Source organism: Oratosquilla oratoria, chromosome 34 (genome assembly GCF_046742065.1).
Source record: "Oratosquilla oratoria isolate Oo_2021 chromosome 34, ASM4674206v1, whole genome shotgun sequence".
In the NCBI taxonomy this organism is placed as follows: Eukaryota; Metazoa; Arthropoda; class Malacostraca; order Stomatopoda; family Squillidae; genus Oratosquilla; species Oratosquilla oratoria.
The window spans coordinates 30,731,041-30,752,369 of record NC_134810.1 but is presented as its reverse complement, the minus strand read 5'-3'; the positions used below and the strand labels follow the sequence as shown (position 1 = coordinate 30,752,369).

The 21,329-nt window shown below is 39.9% G+C and overlaps 2 protein-coding genes across 3 annotated transcripts in view; one reads left to right on the top strand and one right to left on the bottom strand.

Moving 5' to 3' along the window:
- The window catches only part of LOC143018165 (uncharacterized), a gene marked incomplete at its 3' end in the record, with an annotated part of 324,170 nt that extends 303,313 nt beyond the window's left edge, over positions 1-20,857 (top strand). Inside the window, 1 exon segment of the mRNA XM_076173326.1 lies at positions 20,747-20,857. Within this exon segment, the coding sequence (XP_076029441.1) occupies positions 20,747-20,857 (111 nt within the window).
- The window catches only part of prel (preli-like), a 358,444-nt gene that overhangs the window by 305,774 nt on the left and 31,341 nt on the right, over positions 1-21,329 (bottom strand). The window lies entirely within an intron of this gene.

The window sequence follows — 21,329 nt, the reverse complement described above, 5'->3', positions numbered from 1 at the left end:
GCCACTTTCATTGATCTTAATAAGTGCAAAATCTCTCCAACTAATTTATTGACGTGATACATGAACTCAGAAATTTGCCTAACGAAGAGAGGCTTAGGCACCTTAACTTACATTCTCTGGAAAAATGCAGGGTGATCTAAAAGAGGTGTTCAAGTGGATCAAAGGCTTTAACAAGGGTGATGCAAACAAAGTCATCATATTAAAACAACAGGCCAGGACTCGCAGTAATGGTTTTAAACTGGACAAATTTAGACTTCAGAAGGAAATAGGCAAAAATTGGTTTACTAATAGGGTGGTCGACGAATGGAATAGACTTAGTAACTATGTAGTAAGTGCTGAAACTATCAGTTGTTTTAAGAAACGATTAGACAACTTTATGGATGGGGATGACAGGTGGTGATGGATACGGAACTGCCTAGTGTAGGCCTTATGGTCTCTTGCAGTCTCCTTCATTCTTAAGTTTTTATGTATGTACTTCACTCCCTCATCCATATCATTTATATATATGGCAAACATTAAAGGAGCCAAAACAGAGCCATGTGGGATGCCATGTATCACATCTTCCCAGTTCAATTTTTTTTCTCTAAGTACCACTCTCATTTTTCTCATTTAAGAAATCCTTCATCCATTCCAGTAGCTTACCTTGTATTCCTCCTATTATTTCAATTTTTCTACAAATCTAAGAAGGTGCAATCTGCCCAGCCATCTCTTTCTTGTATTATCTCAATTAATTTCAAGTAGAAGAAAGGGACGGGGATTGGGACTAGGCATCCTTCTCCTTGTAGCCCCACAGGGGACATTCCTAAAAGAAAAAGTAAAGGCATAAGAGGGTCTGGGAGTTCTCGGACCATCACCCTAAGGTTTGGGTCTTTTAATGTGTGTGGATGTGGTACAGATGAGAGTAAAAGGGAAGAGATAGGTAGTATGTTTGTGAGAAGAAAGATGGATGTGTTGGCTTTGAGTGAAACTAAGTTGAAAGGGAAGGGTGAGTGTAAGTTTGGGAGTGTAAGTGGGAGGTTATCAGGAGTGAAGAGAGGGTGAGGGAGGGAAGGGGTGGCTATTCTAGTAAGTGAAGAGATAGGTAAACATGTAGTGGAGTGGAAGGAGGTTTCCTCAAGGATAATGTGGATAAAGGTGAAACTGGGAAAGGAGATGTGGGTCTTTGTAAGTGCATATGGGCCTGGCAGTGAGAAGAGTGTAGAAGAAAGGGAAGCCTTTTGGATAGATTTAAATGAGTGCATAGAGAATTTAGGGAGAAATGTCAATGTAATAGTACTGGGAGACCTTAATACTAGGGTAGGAAATGGTCCAATTGATGGAGTGGTTGGGAAATGTGGAGTTCCAGGAAAGAATTGTAGTGGAGAGTTGATGGTGGAAATGTGTCTAAAGAGTTGATGATAGCAAATACAGTGTTTCGGAAGAAAGTCAAGCATAACTACACATGGGAGAAGGTGGTGGATGGAAGGGTGGTAGATAGAGCTTTAATGGATTATGTAGTGGTAAATAGGATTATGATAGGAAGAGTTAAGGATGTTCATGTGCTAAGGGGAGAGGGCGGGGGAATATGAGATAATTTTTTGATGGAAGGTAAGTTGAGAGTGGAGGATAGATGGAGAAAGAGGAAAGGGGCAAAAGGTAGGGGGGTGCTTAGAGTGAACTCTTTAAATGAAAAGGAGAAGGAGTACAAGAAGAAGCTGAAGGAAGAGTGGGAGGGAGTGAAGGATAGAGTAGAGCTAGGTGTGGAGGAGGAATGGGGATGGTTCAAGGAGGGAGTTACAAAGTGTGCAAGAATGGTGTGTGGAAAAGAAGGACAGGAGGAAATAGAAGGAAGGGTAGTGAATGGTGGGATGAGGAAACAAAGAAGGTTGTAGAGGAGAAGAAGTGAGCTTTCACAGTTTGGTTACAAAATAGGACAAGGGAGTCATATGAGAGGTACAAAGAAAAGAAAAGAGAAGTAAAGCAAAAGGTAAAGGAGGCAAAGAGGAGAGCAGATGTGAAGTGGGGTAAGAGTATGACAGAAAATTTTGAAAGTAATAAAAAGATGTTTTTGAAAGAAATTAAGAGAGGAAGAGGAGGCGAATCAAGTAGAGAAGAAAAGGTAAAAGGTGCAGATGGAGAGATAATAATGGAAGAGAAGCCAGTAAGGGAAAGATGGGCAGAATATTGTAGGGAGTTGCTGAATGTGAAGGAGGATAGGGAAGGAAAGATAGCTGCAGTGAGAAATGCTAAGAAAATGACCGTGATGAGTGAGGAAAATGGAGGAGAAATAAGGAAGGATGAAGTGAAGACAGTTGTTAAGATGATGAAAGCAGGTAAGGCACCTGGTCTGGATGGATGCCATGCAGAATGTCTAAAAAAAGGAGGTACAGTGATGGTGGACTGGTTGGTGAGGTTATTTAATGTTTGCTGGAGAGAGGGTAGAGTGCTGGAGGACTGGAGGAGTGCCTGTATAGTTCCACTTTACAAGGGAAAAGGGAACAAGTGTGAATGTAGTAGTTTCAGAGGGATTAGCTTGTTAAGTGTAGTTGGGAAGGCTTATGGGAGGATCTTGATTGAGAGAATTAGGAGAGGAAGAGAGGGAGTAATTGGTGAGGAACAGTGTGGATTTAGGACAGGTAGAGGTTGTGTAGATCAGATCTTTGTGGTAAGACAGATATGTGAGAAAGCTATAGGAAAGGGGAAGGATGTTTTTTGGGCTTTTATGGATCTGGAAAAGGCTTACGACAGGGTAGACATAAAGGCACTGTGGGAGGTTTTGCGGGTATACGGGATAGGAGGAAAGCTTCTAAGAGCTGTCAAGAGTTTTTATGAGGGTAGCAGAGCTTGTCAGGATTAGAAATGGAGAGAGTGAGTGGTTCAAGGTAAAGGTGGGAATTCGTGAAGGATGCGTTATGTCGCCCTGGCTGTTCAACTTATACATGGATGGGGTAGTGCGAGAGGTGAATGCAAGTGTAGTGGGTCAGGGATTGGAGATGGTTAAAGAAAATGGAGAAAAGTGGGAGGTGAGCCAGCTATTGTTTGCGGATGACACAGCGCTTGTGGCAGGATCGGAGGAGGGACTGAGGAAGTTGGTGACAGAGTTTGGGAGAGTGTGTGATAGAAGAAAGCTAAAGATAAATGTGGGTAAAAGTAAGGTGAAAGTGGCAGTAGACTGGAAGTGAGCATTAAGGGAGAGTGACTAGAGGAAGTGGATAGTTTTAGATACTTGGGTGCAAATGTGGCAGGAAAAGGTGGAGTGAAGGTAGGGTTGATGAAAGAGTATTAGGATGGTTTGGACACATGGGAAGAATGAGTGAAGAAAAACTAGTAAAAGAGGTATTGAAGGCAGATGTGGAGGGAGTGAACATGAAGGGATGTCCTAGGATGAGGTGGATGGATGGGGTGAAGGGGGCTTTGGGGAAGAGGGGAATATCTATTAAGGAAGGACAGGAGAGGACAGAAGACGGGTGAATGAAGAATGGTTGTATATGGATGATGTTGTGATGCATGAGGTGGAATGGGCAGGGGGGATGGGGGGTGAGGTAGTATGTGTGAGCAAATTTTGACGCAGCCTGAAGGGATTTCTCCCCGTCTTCTCCTTTTATGCATGGGGGGACGGAGAGGAGGGTCGCCAATTTAATGAAGCGGCCTTGCTGTGGATGTGCTGTGTCTTGCAACACTGCTTGTGACCCAGGGCAGTGGACAAGGTGCAGGGATGACCCGTCATGCAGGAGGTGCTAAGTTAAGAGGGAGGGTGGAGGGCATTCAGGGATGGAATGGGTGGGGATGATTTTATGCCTTTTCCTTTTTGGCTACCTCCCTTGTAAGGGGGAAAAAGCCTTGGTATATGTGTATGTATGTATTACATGGGAAGAGAGTTATGCTCATAGTGACTGTCTTTGTATCCTTCAGCATCTAGTTTGTTCTTAAATTCTTGTATAATTTTTGCATACACTGTTCCCTGAACCAATTTGTTCCAGATATCTACCACTCTGTGTGGGAAACTATTCTTTTTCAAGTCTCTTCTATAATTATCCTTTTTGAGTTTCTTTTCATGTCCACTTGTTTTTCTCTTTTACCACATGCTAAGACGATGCTCAATTGGCTGTGCTGGTGCGTGTCGTTGTCAGGATTGGTCTCCTTTCGGAGAAAATCGTGAAAGAGCTTTGCCACCATGGAGGAGATACCACCTGGTATGTTGCCCCACAACAGTACAGTGCAAGGACCCAGTGAAGAGCTCTCAGATGGGGCACTGCTACCAAAACGCGAATGGTCCACACTAAATAGAGCAAGATCCAGAGTCGCCAGAACTGATGACAATCTGGTTAAATGGGGCCTCAAAACCGACCCATCTTGCGAGTGCGGAGAAAGTGAACAGAACATTGACCATGTCCTTAGCTCGTGCCAGCTTTCAACCAATTTAGACAACATTGACCTGGTCAAAATTAACCAAAGAACACTTGAATGGCTGTCGTGATAAGCTATGATGATGTTTTTCGCTTATCCCATTTTATTAAAGTGTCAAGGACTTTCATCCCTTTTATAATTCTGTAAATGGTCAGTAGATCTTCCAGGGTTGGTAGTGCTAGTTTGGACAATCTTTGTTCATATGTCAATTTAGAGAGTGTTGGTGCCATCTTTGTCATTGCTCTTTGGATTCTTTCTAATTTCTTTATATTCTTTTTAGTATTGGGTTTCCATGGTGTTGCAGCTTGTTGGTCTTATCAGTGTGACTAATATTTTCGTTAGCATTTCCTCATCCAAGTAGTCAAAGGCCACTTTCATTGATCTTAGTAGATTGAAGGTTTCTCCGACTATTTTGTTGATATCCTTGTCTGGTGACATGTCTTGATAATTACTCCTAGGTTCCTTTACGAGCTAACTTTTTTAACTTCCTTTGTACTAATTTTATATTACCCTGATATTCTATTTTTACTTTTTCCAAACTCCATTATAATACATTTCCTAATGTTGAAGTTCACTTCCCACTTTTGACTGCATCACCAGACTTTATCCAGGTCTCTATGTAGTGATTCAGTCTTCTTCTGTACTTATTTCCTTTAGTAGTTTTGTATCACCTGCAAAGAAGTTCATATAACATTCCACACCTTTATCCATGTCATTTATATGTATGGCACATTATTGGAGCCAATACAGAACCTTGTGGGACTCCACTTATCATTTCTTCCCAAGTTTTTGTCTCTAAGTACCAGCCTCATTTTTCTCCCATTCAAGAAACATTCCATCCATTGCAATAACTCTCCTTGTACAGTATGTATAGTTTAGATTTTTCTTAGTAGCTTTTTGTGTGGTACATACATATACCAAAGGCATTTTCCCCCATACAAGAGAGGTAGCCAAAAAGAAAAGGCATAAAAATCATTCCCACCCATTCCATCCCTAATACACTCCACTCCCCTCCACCCTATACCCTCCCTCTTATCTTGGCACCTCCTGGATGATGTGTCATACCTGCATCTTGTCCACTGCCCTGGGTGAGAGGCAGTGTCAAAAGACACAGCACATCCACAGCAAGGCTGCTTCATTAAATCAGCAACCCTCCCTCTCCATCCCCTCTTGCAGAAAAGGAGAAGACGGGGAGAAATCCCTTTGGGGTGCGTCAAATTTTTCTCACACATACTACCTTGCCCCCATCCCCCCACCCATTCCACCTCATGCATCATAACATCATATACAACCATTCTCCATTCACCTGTCTTCTGTCCTCTCCCGTCCTTCCTCAACAGACATTCCCCTCTTCCTCAAAGCCCCTTTCATCCCATCCATCCATCTCATCCTAGGTCACCCCCTCATGTTCACTCCCTCCACATCTGCCTTCCATACATCTTTTACTAGTTTTTCTTCACTCATTCTTTCCATATGTCCAAACCATCCTAATACTCTTTCATGTACCCTATCTCCCAACTCCCTTTCCACCCCCATTCTTCTCCTCACCTCCTCATTTCTCACTCTATCTAGCCTAGTAACCCCCATCATACTTCTCAGACACCTCATCTCAAACACATTCAAACTCCTTCTCTCTTGCTCTCTTATGTTCCATGTTTCTGCCCCATACAGTGCTGTAGGCACAATCACTCCTTCATACAGTCTCCTCTTAGCCTCCATTCCCAAATGTCTATTCCTCATTACACTTTTTTTCTGAAGGATCTTGCTGATTTTTTCTTTGTGATATCTAGGTCTGAGAAAACCGTCACAGCTTGAGTTTTATTCAGATCTGACCAGTAGTTTTTTTTTTGTTTTTTTTTTTATAAAAAACATGAAAAATACCCTATTTTTGGGCTTTCAAATTCTATTTCCTCCTACAATTTTTATTTGATGTCTTTCATTTTATAGCAAATGAATCTTCTACATATATAGAAAAACAAAATAGAGAGTTTTTTTTAATATCTTTGTTCAATGCCGAGGAAAAAAAATATAATTTTTTTTTGTAAAAAAACACAAAAGTTTGACTTTGACACGTTATTAAAAAAAAATTATTCAACATATGAAAAAAAACCTCTCTATTTCATTTTTTTCATTTATCTAGCTATCAATAGAGACCTCATATGAAAACATTGGTTGAAAATTGAGGGAGGAGATAGACTTTGTGTCTAAAAAACTTACATTTTTCAGAAACGAGCGTTAAAGATTTTTGTCTTAGTTTTACTAAATTTTACATTCATGAACCTCCTAAGAATCATTGAAAACAGGTTCCATTGTATTTTCATGATGATTTTGCATCTTTCAAGTAACTCAGGCACTTTGTCCCCTCCTACAGTGTAGGATATTATTCACCCAAAGTGAGGGTCTCATAAGGCGCCACCTTACTCATTGTGGCAAAGTTTGAGTCATTGCTCTAGAATGACCCAGCAAGGTAGTCTGATTGCTGGGATTCAGCTCTCTTTTTTGTCCTAGGTTTTCTTTCTGGTGTTGGAACAGGCTCTTGCTGCATTAGGGACATCACTGTGAGGTTTGAGACTCTAAACCCAAGGTGTTGCAACAAGGAGGCATTCTTGTAGCCAAAGTTGTGGTCAAGTACAGTGACCTGAGAGAGGAATATAACTCTTCTGAATCCAGCAAACTTGCTTTTGTTGCACTTGATCCACAACTTGGAATGCAGACTCTCATTTGGGTTCTGAGTTCGTCCTCTCAAGCATCGGCTTAGCAGATCCATCTTCGTCAGGTCAACGTAGACGTCACAGATCAGCTTTAGCTTCTCCTTTGGAATCATTGACAGGAACGGTCTTTTTTCTTCATGTGAACTTGTTAGCAAACAGTTGTTTGCGTAGAGACAACGTGGCTGATAAAGGTATAGAGGACGGAGGATCAGGTGCTGTGGATGTGGATGGCAGGGAGAGAGCGGAGGATGTGGATGTAGATGGCAATGAGAGAGACGAGGATGTAGATGGCAATGAGAGAGACGAGGATGTGGGTGTACTTGGCAGGGAGGGAGGTGCTGGAGGGAGTACTGGTGGTGGTGGCGGAGGTGGTGATAACAAGGTTGATGCGGTTCCTTCTTTCTCCCCTTGCATTACTAAGGTCAACGTTCTTGTCTTCTGTAAGTGTGATTTTTGTTTGGAAAGCTTAGGCATGGCTAATATCTTCAAACTTCTCTTCACTGAAAAATAAATGCGAAATACACACGGCAAATTAGTGAACGTGGCAAGCTAGCGTACACTTCCTTCCCTTTCTTTGGCTATCAGGTCACTGGCGGTCAAGTGGGCTAATTTTCCTGCTGTCAGGTCACTGGTAGTCGTGCGGGCTGAGTTTCCTCATACCACACTCACGTGCATGCCAGACGCAAGAGAAAACTTTGTAAGTGCATCAAACAAAAAAAAAATAAAGTAAAAGAGGTGTTTTCTTGGTCAAAACAAATGTAAACAATAGTGGTGCGGAGCACGTGGCTGCCGGGGGTAGGGAATGTAGGCCCTTTAAACCATTTAAAAATGGCGGTATGATAAAAATCTTTTAACATGGTGTAGAGCAAGCGCTCTTCTATGTATTTATGCAATAAAAAAAAAATTCATTATTATTATTATTTTTTTTTTCGTAAATCTGGGGCGGGGGGTCCCCTTAATCCACAAAGGCATTTACTTGCTTCTCTCAATCTACATTCTACCTTCACCTCCACTCCAACCTTTCCTGCCACATTCGCACCCAAGTATCTAAAACTATCTACTTCCTCCAGTCACTCTCCCTTATTGCTCACTTCCTGTCTGCTGCCATTTACACCCCTTCCACATCTCATCACCTTTTACCCACATTTATCTTCAGCTTTCTTCAATCACACACTCTCCCAAACTCTGTAACTAACTTCCTCAATACCTCCTCTGATCCTGTTACAAGTGCAGTGTCGTCTGCAAACAACAGCTGGCTCACCTCCCACTTTTCTCCATTTTCTTTAACCATCTCCAATCCCTGACCCACCACCCTTGCATTTACCTCTTGCACCACCATATCCATGTATAAGTTGAACAGCCAGGGCGACATAATACATCTCTGACAAAGTCCCACCTTTACCTTGAACCACACTCTCTTGGGGATGGGTGCCACCTGCATAGAGCCGGTGGCCAGGGCTGGTTGCCGCCGTTTGACCCCCAACTCTTGGGGTTGGGGGGTGGTCCCACGACGTAGACGCTGCAGCTCCAGGACCTTCAAATCATACAAAACAAAGCCCTAAAAACAATTACAGGCTGCACAAATACAACACCTACAGACCATTTACACCATGAAACAAAAATCCTCAAAGTCAAGGACCACCTCGACATGAGAGGCATACAAACACTTGCTGCAGCCACCACAGACACATCATACCCGCTACACTACATAGCAGAACACCCACACACACCAAGAAACATTAAAACTACACCCAAAGACCTTTATTATGCACAGATACTCTCTTCTCTTCCTCCACAACCACCAAATACCAGCCTCCGGAAACATATTCATAATCATATCACTCACCGCTCCATTAACACACTGAAAGACAACACACTGCTGCATGCCAGACTCCCTGATATCCACCCTTCTGAATCCTCTCTCTCACGAAAGGACAGAGTCCACCTGGCCAGACTGCAGTGCAGCCACCACCCAGCACTTCTAAGCTACCAGAAGAGGCTGGATGACCGCATTGTGAAGAGCTGCCCAGGATGTAACACTTCACCCCATACCATACAACACATAATGGAAGACTGCATTATACACAATGATGCGCGCAAACAACCCAACATACACTCTATAAAGGATTTGTAGGAAAACCCAGTTTTGGCTGTGGCATTCCTTGGGGAGACGGGACTGCTTGGACAGACAGTCTAGGGAACGACAACAGCAACAACAACCACTCACTCTCTCCATTTCTAATCCTGACATATGGTCTACTACTCTTGTAAAAACTCTTGACAGCTCCTAGAAGCTTTCCTCCTATCCTCTATATCTGCAAAACTTCCCACAGTGCCTTCCTGTCTACCCTGTCATAAGCCTTTTCCAGATCCATAAAAGCCCATAAAACATCCTTACCTTTTCCTATAGCTTTCTCACATATCTGTCTTACCACAAAAATCTGATCTACACAACCTCTACCTGTCCTGAATCCACACTGTTCCTCGCCAATTACTCCCTCTGTTCCTCTTCTCTGGGGTATTGACTGCATGTTGTTATGGGAAAGTAGCATTCAGTTGATACTTTAGGGTCTATATGGGGTGCCCCTACAGACCAGAGCCACACATAATTTTGTCTGAGATAGAGGAGGACTCTGCTCGCAGGGAAATGATGAAACTTTTATTATACTGCTACTGTCCCTCTGTTATGCTGTCCCCCAACCCCTTGTTGCTGTCCTGTACCATTTCTCTGAATTTCATTTCCTTTTTTCACTTACCCTGTGGTGGGGGGAAAAGAATGCTGCCACCAAGTATTTCCACTTGGATCGTAAGAGGTAAGAAAAACAGGACGGGGATTGGGACTAGGCATCCTTCTCCTTGTAGCCCCACAGGGGACATTCCTAAAAAAAGTAAAGGCATAGGAGGATCTAGGAGTTTTCCAACCAGCACCCTAAGGTTTGGGTCTTTTAATGAGCATGAATGTGGTACAGATGAGAGTAAAAGGGAAGAGATAGGTAGTATGTTTGTGAGAAGAAAGATAGATGTGCTTGCTTTGAGTGAAACTAAGTTGAGAGGGAAGGGTGAGTTTGAGTTCGGGAGTGTAGTTGGGAGGTTCTCAGGAGTGAAGAGAGGGCGAGGGAGGGAAGGGGTGGCTATACTAGTAAGTGAAGAGATAGGTAAATGTGTAGTGGAGTGGAAGTAGGTTTCTTCAAGGTCAATGTGGATGAAGGTGAAACTGGGAAAGGAGGTGTGGTTTTTTTGTAAGTGCATGTGGGCCTGGTAGTGAGAAGAGTGTAGAAGAAAGGGAGGATTTTTGGATAGATAAAATGAGTGCATAGAGGGATTAGGGAGGAACGTCAATGTAGTAGTGTTGGGAGACCTTAACCCCTTCAATACGGGTCAAAATCTCGCGGGCAGCATTAGCTGCCAGACGTGCGATGTTGGGTCATAATACTCGCATTATAAAAGATAAAGTCACCGCTGTATTAATCGTTTTCTCTTTCACCCATGAATTTTGATAACCATAGAAAATATGATGAAGCCAGCAGAGTATGGGGGTCACGCAGGTACAACTACAATAAATATAATCAAGACGCTGATGTCGGCATCCTTGAGTACCCACTTGCTCCTCATGACGCCTACGTAGGCGTCACCGTATGGAAGGGGTTAATGCTAGGGTAGGAACTTAACCAATTGACGGAGTGGTTGGGAAGTGTGGAGTTCCAGGAAAGAATCATAGTGGAGAGTTGATGGTGGAGATATGTCTAGAGAGTTGATGATAATAAATACAGTGTTTTGGAAGAAAGTCAAGTATAATTACACATGGGAGAGGTGGTAGATAGAGCGTTAATGGAGTATGTAATGGTAGAGGGGAGTATAATAGGAAGAGTTAAGGATGTACATGTTCTAAGGGGAGAGAGTGGGGGAATATCAGATAATTTTCTGGTGGAAGATCAGTTGAGAGTGGAGGATAGATGGAGAAAGAGAAAAAGGACAAAATGTAAGGAGGTGTTTAGAGTGAACTCTTTAAATGAAAAGGAGGAGTACAAGAAGAAGCTGAGAGAGGAGTGGGAGGGAGTGAAGGATAGAATAGAGCTAGGAGTGGAGGAGGGAGTCACAAAGTGTGCAAAGATTGTGTGGAACAAGAATGACGGGAGGAAATAGAAGGAAGCGTAGTGAGTGGTGGGATGAAGAAACAAAGAAGGTTGTAGAAGAGAAGAAGTGAGCTTTCACAGATTGGTTACATAGATAGTTGCAGTGGGAAGTTCTAAGAAAATGACCGAGATACATACATACATAGACCAAGGCAATCCCCCTTACAAAGGGAGGTAGCCAAAAAGAAAAAGGCATAAAATCCTTCATACAATCTCCTCTTAGCTTCCATTCCCAAATGTCTATTTCTTATTACACTTTTTAATCCACCAAGGCATCTACTCGCTTCTCTCAATCTACATTCTACCTCCACTGCTCCCTTTCCTTTGGAAAGTAAGTTGAGAGTGGAGGATAGATGGAGAAAGAGGAAAAGGACAAAAGGTAGGGAGGTGCATAGAGTGAACTGCTTAAATGATAAGGAAAAGGAGAAGGAGTACAAGAAGAAGCTGAGAGAGGAGTGGGAGGGAGTGAAGGATAGAGTAGAACTAGGAGTGGAGGAGGAATGGGGATGGTTCTTCAAGGCGGGAATCACAAGGTATGCAAAGATGGTGTGTGGAACAAGAAGGACTGGAGGAAATAGAAGGAAGGGTAGTGAGTGGTGGGATGAGGAAACAAAAAGAAGGTTGTAGAAGAGAAAAGGAGACCTTTCACAGATTGGTTACAAAATAGGACGAGGGAGTCATATGAGAGGAACAAAGAAAAGAGAAGTAAAGCTCAAGATAAAGGAGGCAAAGAGGAGAGCAGATGTGAAATGGAGTAAGAGTATGACAGAAAATTTTGAAAGTGATAAAAGAAGTTTTTGAAAGAAATTAAGAGAGGAAGAGGAGGCAAATCAAGTAGAGAAGAAAAGGTAAAAGGTGCAGATGGAGAGATGATAATGGAAGAGAAGAGCAAGATGGGCAGATTATGTTTTTTTGCAAATCTAGGAAAGCACAATATGCCCATCCATCCCTTTCTTGCAATATTTCTATTACATACATACATGTACCAAAGGCTTTTTCCCCCTTACACAAGTAAAAGCAAATCAAGTTAGTGGCACATGATCTTCTGTGTCTAAATCCAAATTGTTTTGGATTCAGTGAATTATTTTCTTCCAGATGTTTAATCCATCTACTTTTTATAACTTTTTCACACATTTGTGCTATTATGCTTGTAAGGGAGACCAGTTATAGTTAGTTGGATTTTCCTTGTCCCCTCCTTTATATATTGGTACAATATTTGCTTTTTTCCAAACTTGTGGTACCTTTCCTTCTTTGAGTTAGTAATCAATTATCTTATATATGTGATTGTGCCAGCAGCACTGTACAGGGCAGAAACATGGAATATAAGAGAGGAGGAGTTTGAATGTAGTTGTATTATACGGGAAGGGGAGCTATGTTTGTGGTGACCCGTTTTTGTATCTCACAAGATCAATTTTGTTCTTAAATTCTTGTATTGTGTTTGTATACACTATTTTTTTTTTTTTTCAATTTGTTCTATATCTATCACTCTGTGTGGGAAGCTGTTCATTTTCAGGTCTCTTCTGTAGTTATCCTTTTTGAGTTTCATTGCATGTCCTCTTGTTTTTCCTCTGTCCTACTTTAATAAGTCCTGTCTATCAAGGTGTTCTTTTCCTTTCATAATTCTGTAGATGGTTAGTAGGTCCCCTCATTCTCTTATTTGTTCCAGGGTTTGCAATTCCAATTCGGCCAGTCTTTGTTGATATTTCATGTTTGAAAGTGTTTGGGCCATCTTTGTCGTTGCTCTTTGTGTTCTTTCTAATTTTCTTATATTCTTTTTTGTACTTGGTGACCATATCATCACTGCATATTCCAGTTTTGGCTTTATCAGTGGTTGTAATATTTTCTTGATCATTTCCTTGGCCAGGTATTCAAAGGCCACCTTTATTGATCTCAACAAATTGTATGTTTCTCCGACTATTTTATTAATATGTTTATCAGGCGACATGTCTTTGGTGATGATTACTCCTAGATCCCTTTCAGTATTTACTTTCTTTACTTCTTTTCCATCAATTTTATAATTACATATACCAAGGATTTTTCCCCCTTATGAGGGAGGTAGCCAAAAAGGAAAAGGCATAAAATCATTCCCACCTATTCCATCCCTAAATACACTCCACCCTCCCTCTTGGCACCTCCTGGATGACGGGTCATCCCTGCACCTTGTCCATTGCCCTGGGTCAGAGGCAGTGTCACAAAGCACAGCACATCCACAGCAAGGCTGCTTCATTAAATTGGCAAAAAAAAAAAAAAACCTGCATTAAAGAAGATGGGGAGAAATCCCTTCGGGCTGCGTCAAATTTTGCTCACACATACTACCTCATCTCCCATCCCCCACCCATTCCACCTCATACATCACAACCTCATCCATATACAACCATTCTCCATTCACCCCTGTCTTCTGTCCTCTCCCGTCCTTCCTCAACAGACATTCCCCTCTTCCCCAAAGCCCCCTTCACCCCATCCATCCATCTCTTCCTAGGACGTCCCCTCATGTTCACTCCCTCCACATCTGCCTTCCATACCTGTTTTACTAGTCTTTCTTCACTCATTCTTTCCATGTGTCTAAACCATCCTAATACTCTTTCATCAACCCTATCTCCCAACTCCCTTTCCACCCCTGTTCTCCTCCTCACCTCCTCATTTCTCACTCTATCTAGCCTAGTAACCCCCATCATACTTCTCAGACACCACATCTCAAACACATTCAAACTCCTTCTCTCTTCCTCTCTTATGTTCCATGTTTCTGCCACATACAGTGCTGTTGGTACAATAACTCCATACAGTCTCCTCTTAGCATCCATTCCCAAATGTCTATTCCTCATTACACTTTTTAATCCACCAAGGCATTTACTTGCTTCTCTCAATCTACATTCTACCTCCACCTTCACTCCACCTTTTCCTGCCACATTTGCACCCAAGTATCTAAAACTATCCACTTCCTCCAGTCACTCTCCCTTAATGTTCACTTCCAGTCTACTGCCACTTTCACCCCTTGTACATCTCATCACCTTACTTTTACCCACATTTATCTTTAGCTTTCTTCTATCACACACTCTCCCAAACTCTGTCACCAACTTCCTCAATCCCTCCGATCCTGCGACAAGCGCAATGTCATCCACAAACAACAGCTGGCTCACCTCCCACTTTTCTCCATTTTCTTTTAATACTGTCCAGATATTCTCTTGCTTTTTCCAAATTCAGTTATACTGCACTTCTTGATGTTGAATTCTACCTCCCATCTCTTGCTCCACTATGACACTTTGTTCAGATCATTGTAGTGAGTCACAGTCTGTTTCAGAATTTATTCTCTTTAATAACTTTGTGTCATCCGCAAAGCAGTTCATGTAACTTTCAATACCTTCGTCCATGTCATTTACATATATAGCAAACATTATCGGAGCTAGTACTGATCCCTGTGGGACGCCACTACTTATTTGTTCCCATTTTGAATATTTGTCTCTCAGCACTACTCTCATTTTTCTTCCATGTAGGAAGTCCTACATTCAATTCAATAGTTTTCCATGTATGTCTCCTATTGTTTCCAGTTTATATAGCAATATTCTGTGTGGTACCTTATGAAATGCCTTTTGTAGGTCCAGGAAGGCACAGTCTGCCCAGCCATCCCCTTCTTGCGATATATCTATCAATCTTGAATAGAAACCAATCAAATTAGGGGTACATGATCTTCCTGGTCTGAATCCAAATTGCCTCAGTTTCAGTATATTATTCTCCTCCAGATATTTTGTCCATCTATCTTTGATGATTGTCTCACAAATTTTAACTATTGTACTCATTATGGACACCGGTCTATAATTTGTTGGGTCTTCCATATTTCCCCCTTTATATATTGGCCCTATATTGGCATCTTTACAGTCTCCTGGTAGTTTTCCTTCCTTCGGTGAGCATTTAATTATTTTGTATATTTTTCCTGTTAGTTCCTCTATGCATTCCTTTAGTATCCAGTTTGCAACTCCGTCCTGGCCATGTGACTTGTTAACATCAAACATATATGTATTCATTATTTCATTCTGAGTAATATTTAATTTCTTCATTGGGTGAAATCTTACTTCAATTCTTTGATCACAGTTTTGTAGATTTTTTTCCTCTCTGGTGAATACAGATTTGAAATGTTTGTTCATAATATCTGCCATTTCTATGTATTATGTGTATTCTCTTTTATCTTGACAGAATTTAAGTATTTCCTGTTCATTTAGTTCTATAAAATAATTTGGGTTGATCTTTACATTTGCCTATTATGTCCTTTTCAAAATCTCTTTTCTTCTCAACGTATTTTTACATATTCATTTCTTAGTTTGGCGTATAGTTTCCATTTTTTTTTTCTCTTCTTCTTTTTCGTCTTTTCCTGGCTTTATCTCTTCTGTATTTTGCCTCACTGCAGGATTTTATATATACCCTTTCCTGTTTTTATCTAGGTACACTTTAATTATAGATTTCCTTCCAAATTGTCCATTTCTCTTCCACCTTTGTTTCATCATTATTAATTTATTTTTACAATTTGCTTCTTGAAAGAATTTTCTAAGTTTCTCAAAATCTGTTTTGTTATACATTAGTCTTCCTTTTTTGTGTTTTTCATTAATTTCTATATTTGTTTCTTCATTTAGTTCTAGTTCTAGTAGTATGGTGTCTTGTATTCCATTATATCCACAATTTTGGGTTCTGCTGTGAATATTAAATCCAATCTTGGGGGTTCATTGTTATTTCTATATCTGGTATTTTCCTTGACCCATTGCATCAATGTGTATATTAAAGGTCATTTCCAGTAATATGTTTCCCCACTGATCTTCTCCACCTTTCACAGTTATTTCTTCCCAACATATTTCTCTTGAGTTAAAATCACCCATAATTACCAGATTTCCATCTTTCTTTATTATTTCATTTAATGTTTTTCTTGTGTCTTCCAGAATTTTGGAGTGTTCACTTTCATTCCATGCATGAGTTTTAGGTGGGACATAAATCACTGCATACTTTCAATTTTTCATATCTATCCTCAGCTATCATAATCAACTCCACATTGTTCTCTCCTTCTTTGAGTTTTGTCACATTTAGGCCTTTCCTGGTTAGCAACATCACCCCTCCACCCTGCTTTGTTTCTCTATTTCTCTACCAACAATTATATAATCCTTGGCCTATTTGGTGATAATGATCCTTTCAATTTTATCTCCACAATCCCCATTATATCTGGTTTTTCTTGTTCCAGATGGTCATTGAATTCATCTATTTCTAGATATCAATCCGTCTATGTTGGTATATGTTATCTTTAATTTTTTCCTTTTCTTCTTTCTCCTGCACTTCCTTTTCCCTTATGTACCATTTCTTCAGTCTCAAGTCCGTAACTCTCAAAAAAAACTCCTTCCTTTCATTTTCTGTTCTTTTCACATTCTTTTCCTTAGCTTCCTCTGTAAGTATTTTTTCCTTCTCTTTTTCCTCATCACTCATTTCCTTTTTTTATCCCTAGATTTTTGTAGTTTTTACTTTTTGCAAGTTTTCCTATGTTTGTTAATATTTCTTCAGCTATTCTCTGCAAATTAAGTTTTACTTTGAGAAGTCAATTCTTCTCTTTAGAATATTTCCCCATCCTGTAGATTTCTTCTATTGCCTTTTCAAGTCCTTGTGGCTCCTCCTGTATTTATTTTAGTATTTCTGTCACTATATTCTTCTCTTTTTCCCTTTGGAACCTTATTAGTCTATGTTCCTCTTTGATACCATGGATTACAATACTACTTTTTTTTTTTTTTTTTTTTTTTTTTTTTTTTTTTTTTCTTCTTCTTCTTCTTCTTCTTCTTCTTCTTCTTCTTCTTCTTCTTCTTCTTCTTCTTCTTCTTCTTCTTCTTCTTCTTCTTCTTCTTCTTCTTCTTCTTCTTCTTCTAATGTGTCTCTTACCCAATCTCTTTCTTCTTTTATTACTTTTTTACTGTGTCCTTTGTACTTTTGTTCATTTGTTCTTTGACTATTTCTTTAAATAATATATATTTTTTTTTTCTTTGTCCTCTTTCAATTGGATTTTGATTTCCATCATGTTCACCAACTTTGCCTGCCTCTATTAATATCTTCTCATTAACTTCTGTCAACAAAGTTTCATTTATATTTGTGTCTTCACTTTTCATCTTTTCATTATCAGTTTTTACTTAAGCTAGTTCCTTTTTCATTTCTTCCATTTCCCTAATTAATAGTGCATTTTCCTTCCTCATTTCACTCACTTCTTTGTATAATTGGTTATGTTCCCTTTTCCATTCAACAATATCCCTTTTCATTACAAATATTTCTTGGTTTATTAGTATGCTTTTGAGGTCGATACCTCTTTCTGTTCTGGATCCATGGAATGATTCATCTTCATATCTGGGACTGTCTATATTACATATTTTTTTCTAACCACTCCCAAAGGCGTTTCATACTTAATCATATCTAATCTTTTGGTTGTCTCTGCGTATGTTGGTATATCATCCATTTCCCTTCTTTTTTTTTCTAGTTAAACCTAAATCACTTTGCTTCATCACAGTACCACTCATCATTGCCCCCTTCTGATCTGTTTACAGCTAGGTAAATTGCCAATTTTTGGTCGAAGAATTGCTAGATTTAGCACTAGCTTGCAGAGCATTCTATGGCATATCCAATTTGTTCGACTGTCACTGTATTTACCTAGTTGTATTATACGGGAAGGGAACTATGCTCGTGATGACCCGTCTTTGTATCTTTCAGGGTCAAGTTTATTCTTAAAATCGTGAATAGTATTTGCACACACTGTTTTTTCATCTAAGTTATTCCATATATCCAGAATTCTGTGTGAGAAGCTTTTCTTTTTCCTATCTCTTCTATAGTTGTCCTTTTTGAGTTTCTTGTCATGACCTCTTGTTTTTCCATTATCATTTTTTAGTCAATCTTTTCTGTCAAGGATTTCCATTCCTTTCATGATTCTATATATAATCAGTAGATCACCTCTTTCTCTTCTTTGCTCTAGTGTTGGTAGTTCTAGCTTTGATAGTCTTTGTTTGTATGTTAATTTGGAAAGAACTGGTGCCAACTTTGTTGTTGCTATCTGTATTCTTTCTAGTTTCCTTATATTCTTTTTAGTACTGGGTGCCCATAGCGTCACTGCATATTCCAGTTTTGGTTTAATCGATGTGACTAATATTTTTTTTTATAATTTCTTCATCCAAGTATTCAAATGCCACTTTCAATGACCTTAGTGTGTGTATGTGTGTGTGTGGATCATTATACAACTAGGGACTATATTGAATGTCGGGATGTGGCTCATCCCTTGTGAAACAAACCCTCATCATGAATCACTGTTTCTGTAATGTCCCAGGGGTAATGCCCTGGTAAAATCCAATAAAAATTTTGAGATAAAGTCATTTGAATATAAAAAATATCACTTACAAAACACTACACTTCATTCATATCTAATTGATCAGTATTTATGCATTTTTCATCTATATTGCTAAAAAAAAAATTGTGTGTGTGTCTCAGTATCTTAGTAACTGTGTTTTTGTCACATCCTTATAATTCAGAAACTTCTATATAAATTATTTTTTGTTTATATAATACTTATACTTTTTTATAATGTGTCTTGTTGAATTATGTCTAAGGGTAAAACTATAGCTTTTAGTAATACAGTTACATGATTTTTTTCTACGAAATTTGGGTATTCAGAAAGAAAAATTCAGTATGTTGACTTAGAGTAATAAGTTAATAAGACAATCTAGTTTTCTAGAAAAAACAACAAAAGATCATAGTTACTATTAGTTATTTAGCCAAAGTCAAAATGCATAATTACACTCACACCCATTACATTCCCACACACTCCACTTCAATTCACCACCCCTCCCTATTTTCTTGGCTTCTACTGGATGATGGGTCATCGCTGCATCTCATCCATTGCCCTGAGTCAGCAGTACAGCAAAACACAGCACATCCACAGCAATGATGCTTCATTTAATCAGTGAGCCCCCTCTCCATCTCCTCATGCAGAAAAAGAGAAATACAGGGAGACCCTTTGGGTGAAACCAAAATATCAGTCGCATGTAAACACTCCTAACCCCCTACTCCCCCATCCCCCACCCACTCCCATTCCATGCATCACAGCATTATCCATAAACCATTCTCCACTCACCCCTGTCTTCTCCCTTCCCCAACAGACATCCCCCTCTTTCTTGATGCCCCTTTTACTCCATATATCCATCTCATCCTTGGTCACCCCCTCCTGTTCACTCCATCCACCTCTGCCTTCCACACTTCTTTTACTAATCTTTCTTCACTCATTCTCTCCATGTGTCCAAACCACCCTAATACTTTTTCATCAACCCAATCTCCCAACTCCTTTTCCACCCCACCCCTGCTCTCCTCCTCATGTCCTCATTTCTCACTCCATCCAGCCTAGTAACCCCTACCATACTTCTCAGACATTTCATCTCAAACACATTTAAACTCTTCCTCTATGCCTCTCTTATGTTTCATGTTTCTGCCACATACGACTGTTGGTACAATCACCCCTTCATACAGGGGGTGAATGGGAGTGGAGTATGTGGGGATGGAATGGGTGGGAATGGATTTACCTTTGTTTTTGTTTTGTTTTTTGCTTCTTCCCTTGCAAAAGGGAAATAGCCATTGGCATATGTATGTTTCTAGAAGACATAAATTTATTTATTTATTGTATTGGCTGCATGTTATTGTGGCAAAGTAGCATGCAGTTGATACTTTAGGGTCTATATGGGGCACCCCTATGGACCAGAGGCACACATCATTTTGTCTATGATAGAGGAAGACTGTTCATAGAGAAATGATGACACTTTTGTGATACTATGACTGTCCCTCCGTTATGCTGTTCCCCAACCCCTTGTTACTGTCCTGCACCATTTTTCTGAATATTCAATTCCTTTTTTTTTTGCCTACCCTGTGGTGGGGGAAAAGAATGCTGCCACCAAGTCTTCCCACTTGAGTCGTAAAAGGCGACAAAAATGGGATGGGGGTTAGGACTAGGAATCCTGCTACCTGTAGCTCCACAGGGGACATCACTAAAAAAAAAAAAAAAAAAAAATAGAGGCATAAGAGGGTCTAGGACTTTTCCAACCAGTACCCTAAGAGGGTGGAGGGGAGTGGAGTATGTAGAGGATGGCTACCTCCCATGTAAGGGGGAAAAAGCCTTTGTATGTATGTATTGTATTTTTTATTTTTCAGTGGATTTCCATAAAGTTTGGCACATAATTTTTATGCTGTCTACTAGTTAAAGGAAAAAAATCAGTCTAGCTTGATTATTTTGATATACATGTACTGATTTCCTTAACATGGAAGGAACAACAAATGGATTTTGGATAGGTGTGTGATGAGTGAAGAGTTGCTGAATCCTATGACTCAACCTCTGCACTTATAAATGGGAGAGGTTATCTGGTATATGTATGTATAAATATAAACTCCCAACTTTGTATCACACAACCAGTTTTCAGGTATCTTAATTATAAAGTTCTATATGCCGTTTTACATGGATGTATTTTTTTCCAATAGGTGACCAACTGGCAAGAGGAAGCTGTATATTGTTTAGAACATGCCTTGGCATTCCTCACTTCTAATTGGTCTCATCTCCACTACTGCAAGCTTATGTATACCTATAGTGTGGTAAGTACTTTATGTGTTTGGCTTCCTTAAACTTGTAGTCTGAACTTCTAAGACCAGGTATTATACCCAGAATAGAGTGAAGGATGTGAAGTGCTATAAGTTAAATTATTTACCTAGTTCTATTTTAAGGCAGGGGACCTATGCTCTTGGTGTCCCATCTTCATATCTTGTTTTATTTAGCCTGTTTTTAACTTCATGTAATGTTTTTGCACACACCACATTTTCATCTAACTTGTTCCAAACGACTATAATCCTGTGGGGAAAGCTGTTCTTTTTCAGGTCTGTTCTATAATTGTCTTTTTTTTTTTTTTTTTTTTTTTTTTTCTTTCTTTCTTTCTGTATCCTCTTGTATCTCTACTATCCTATTTTATTAGATCCTATCAAGTAAAGGCATAAGAAGGTCTGGGAGTTTTCGGACCAGCACCCTAAGGTTTGGGTCTTTTAATGTGCGTGGATGTGGTACAGATGAAAG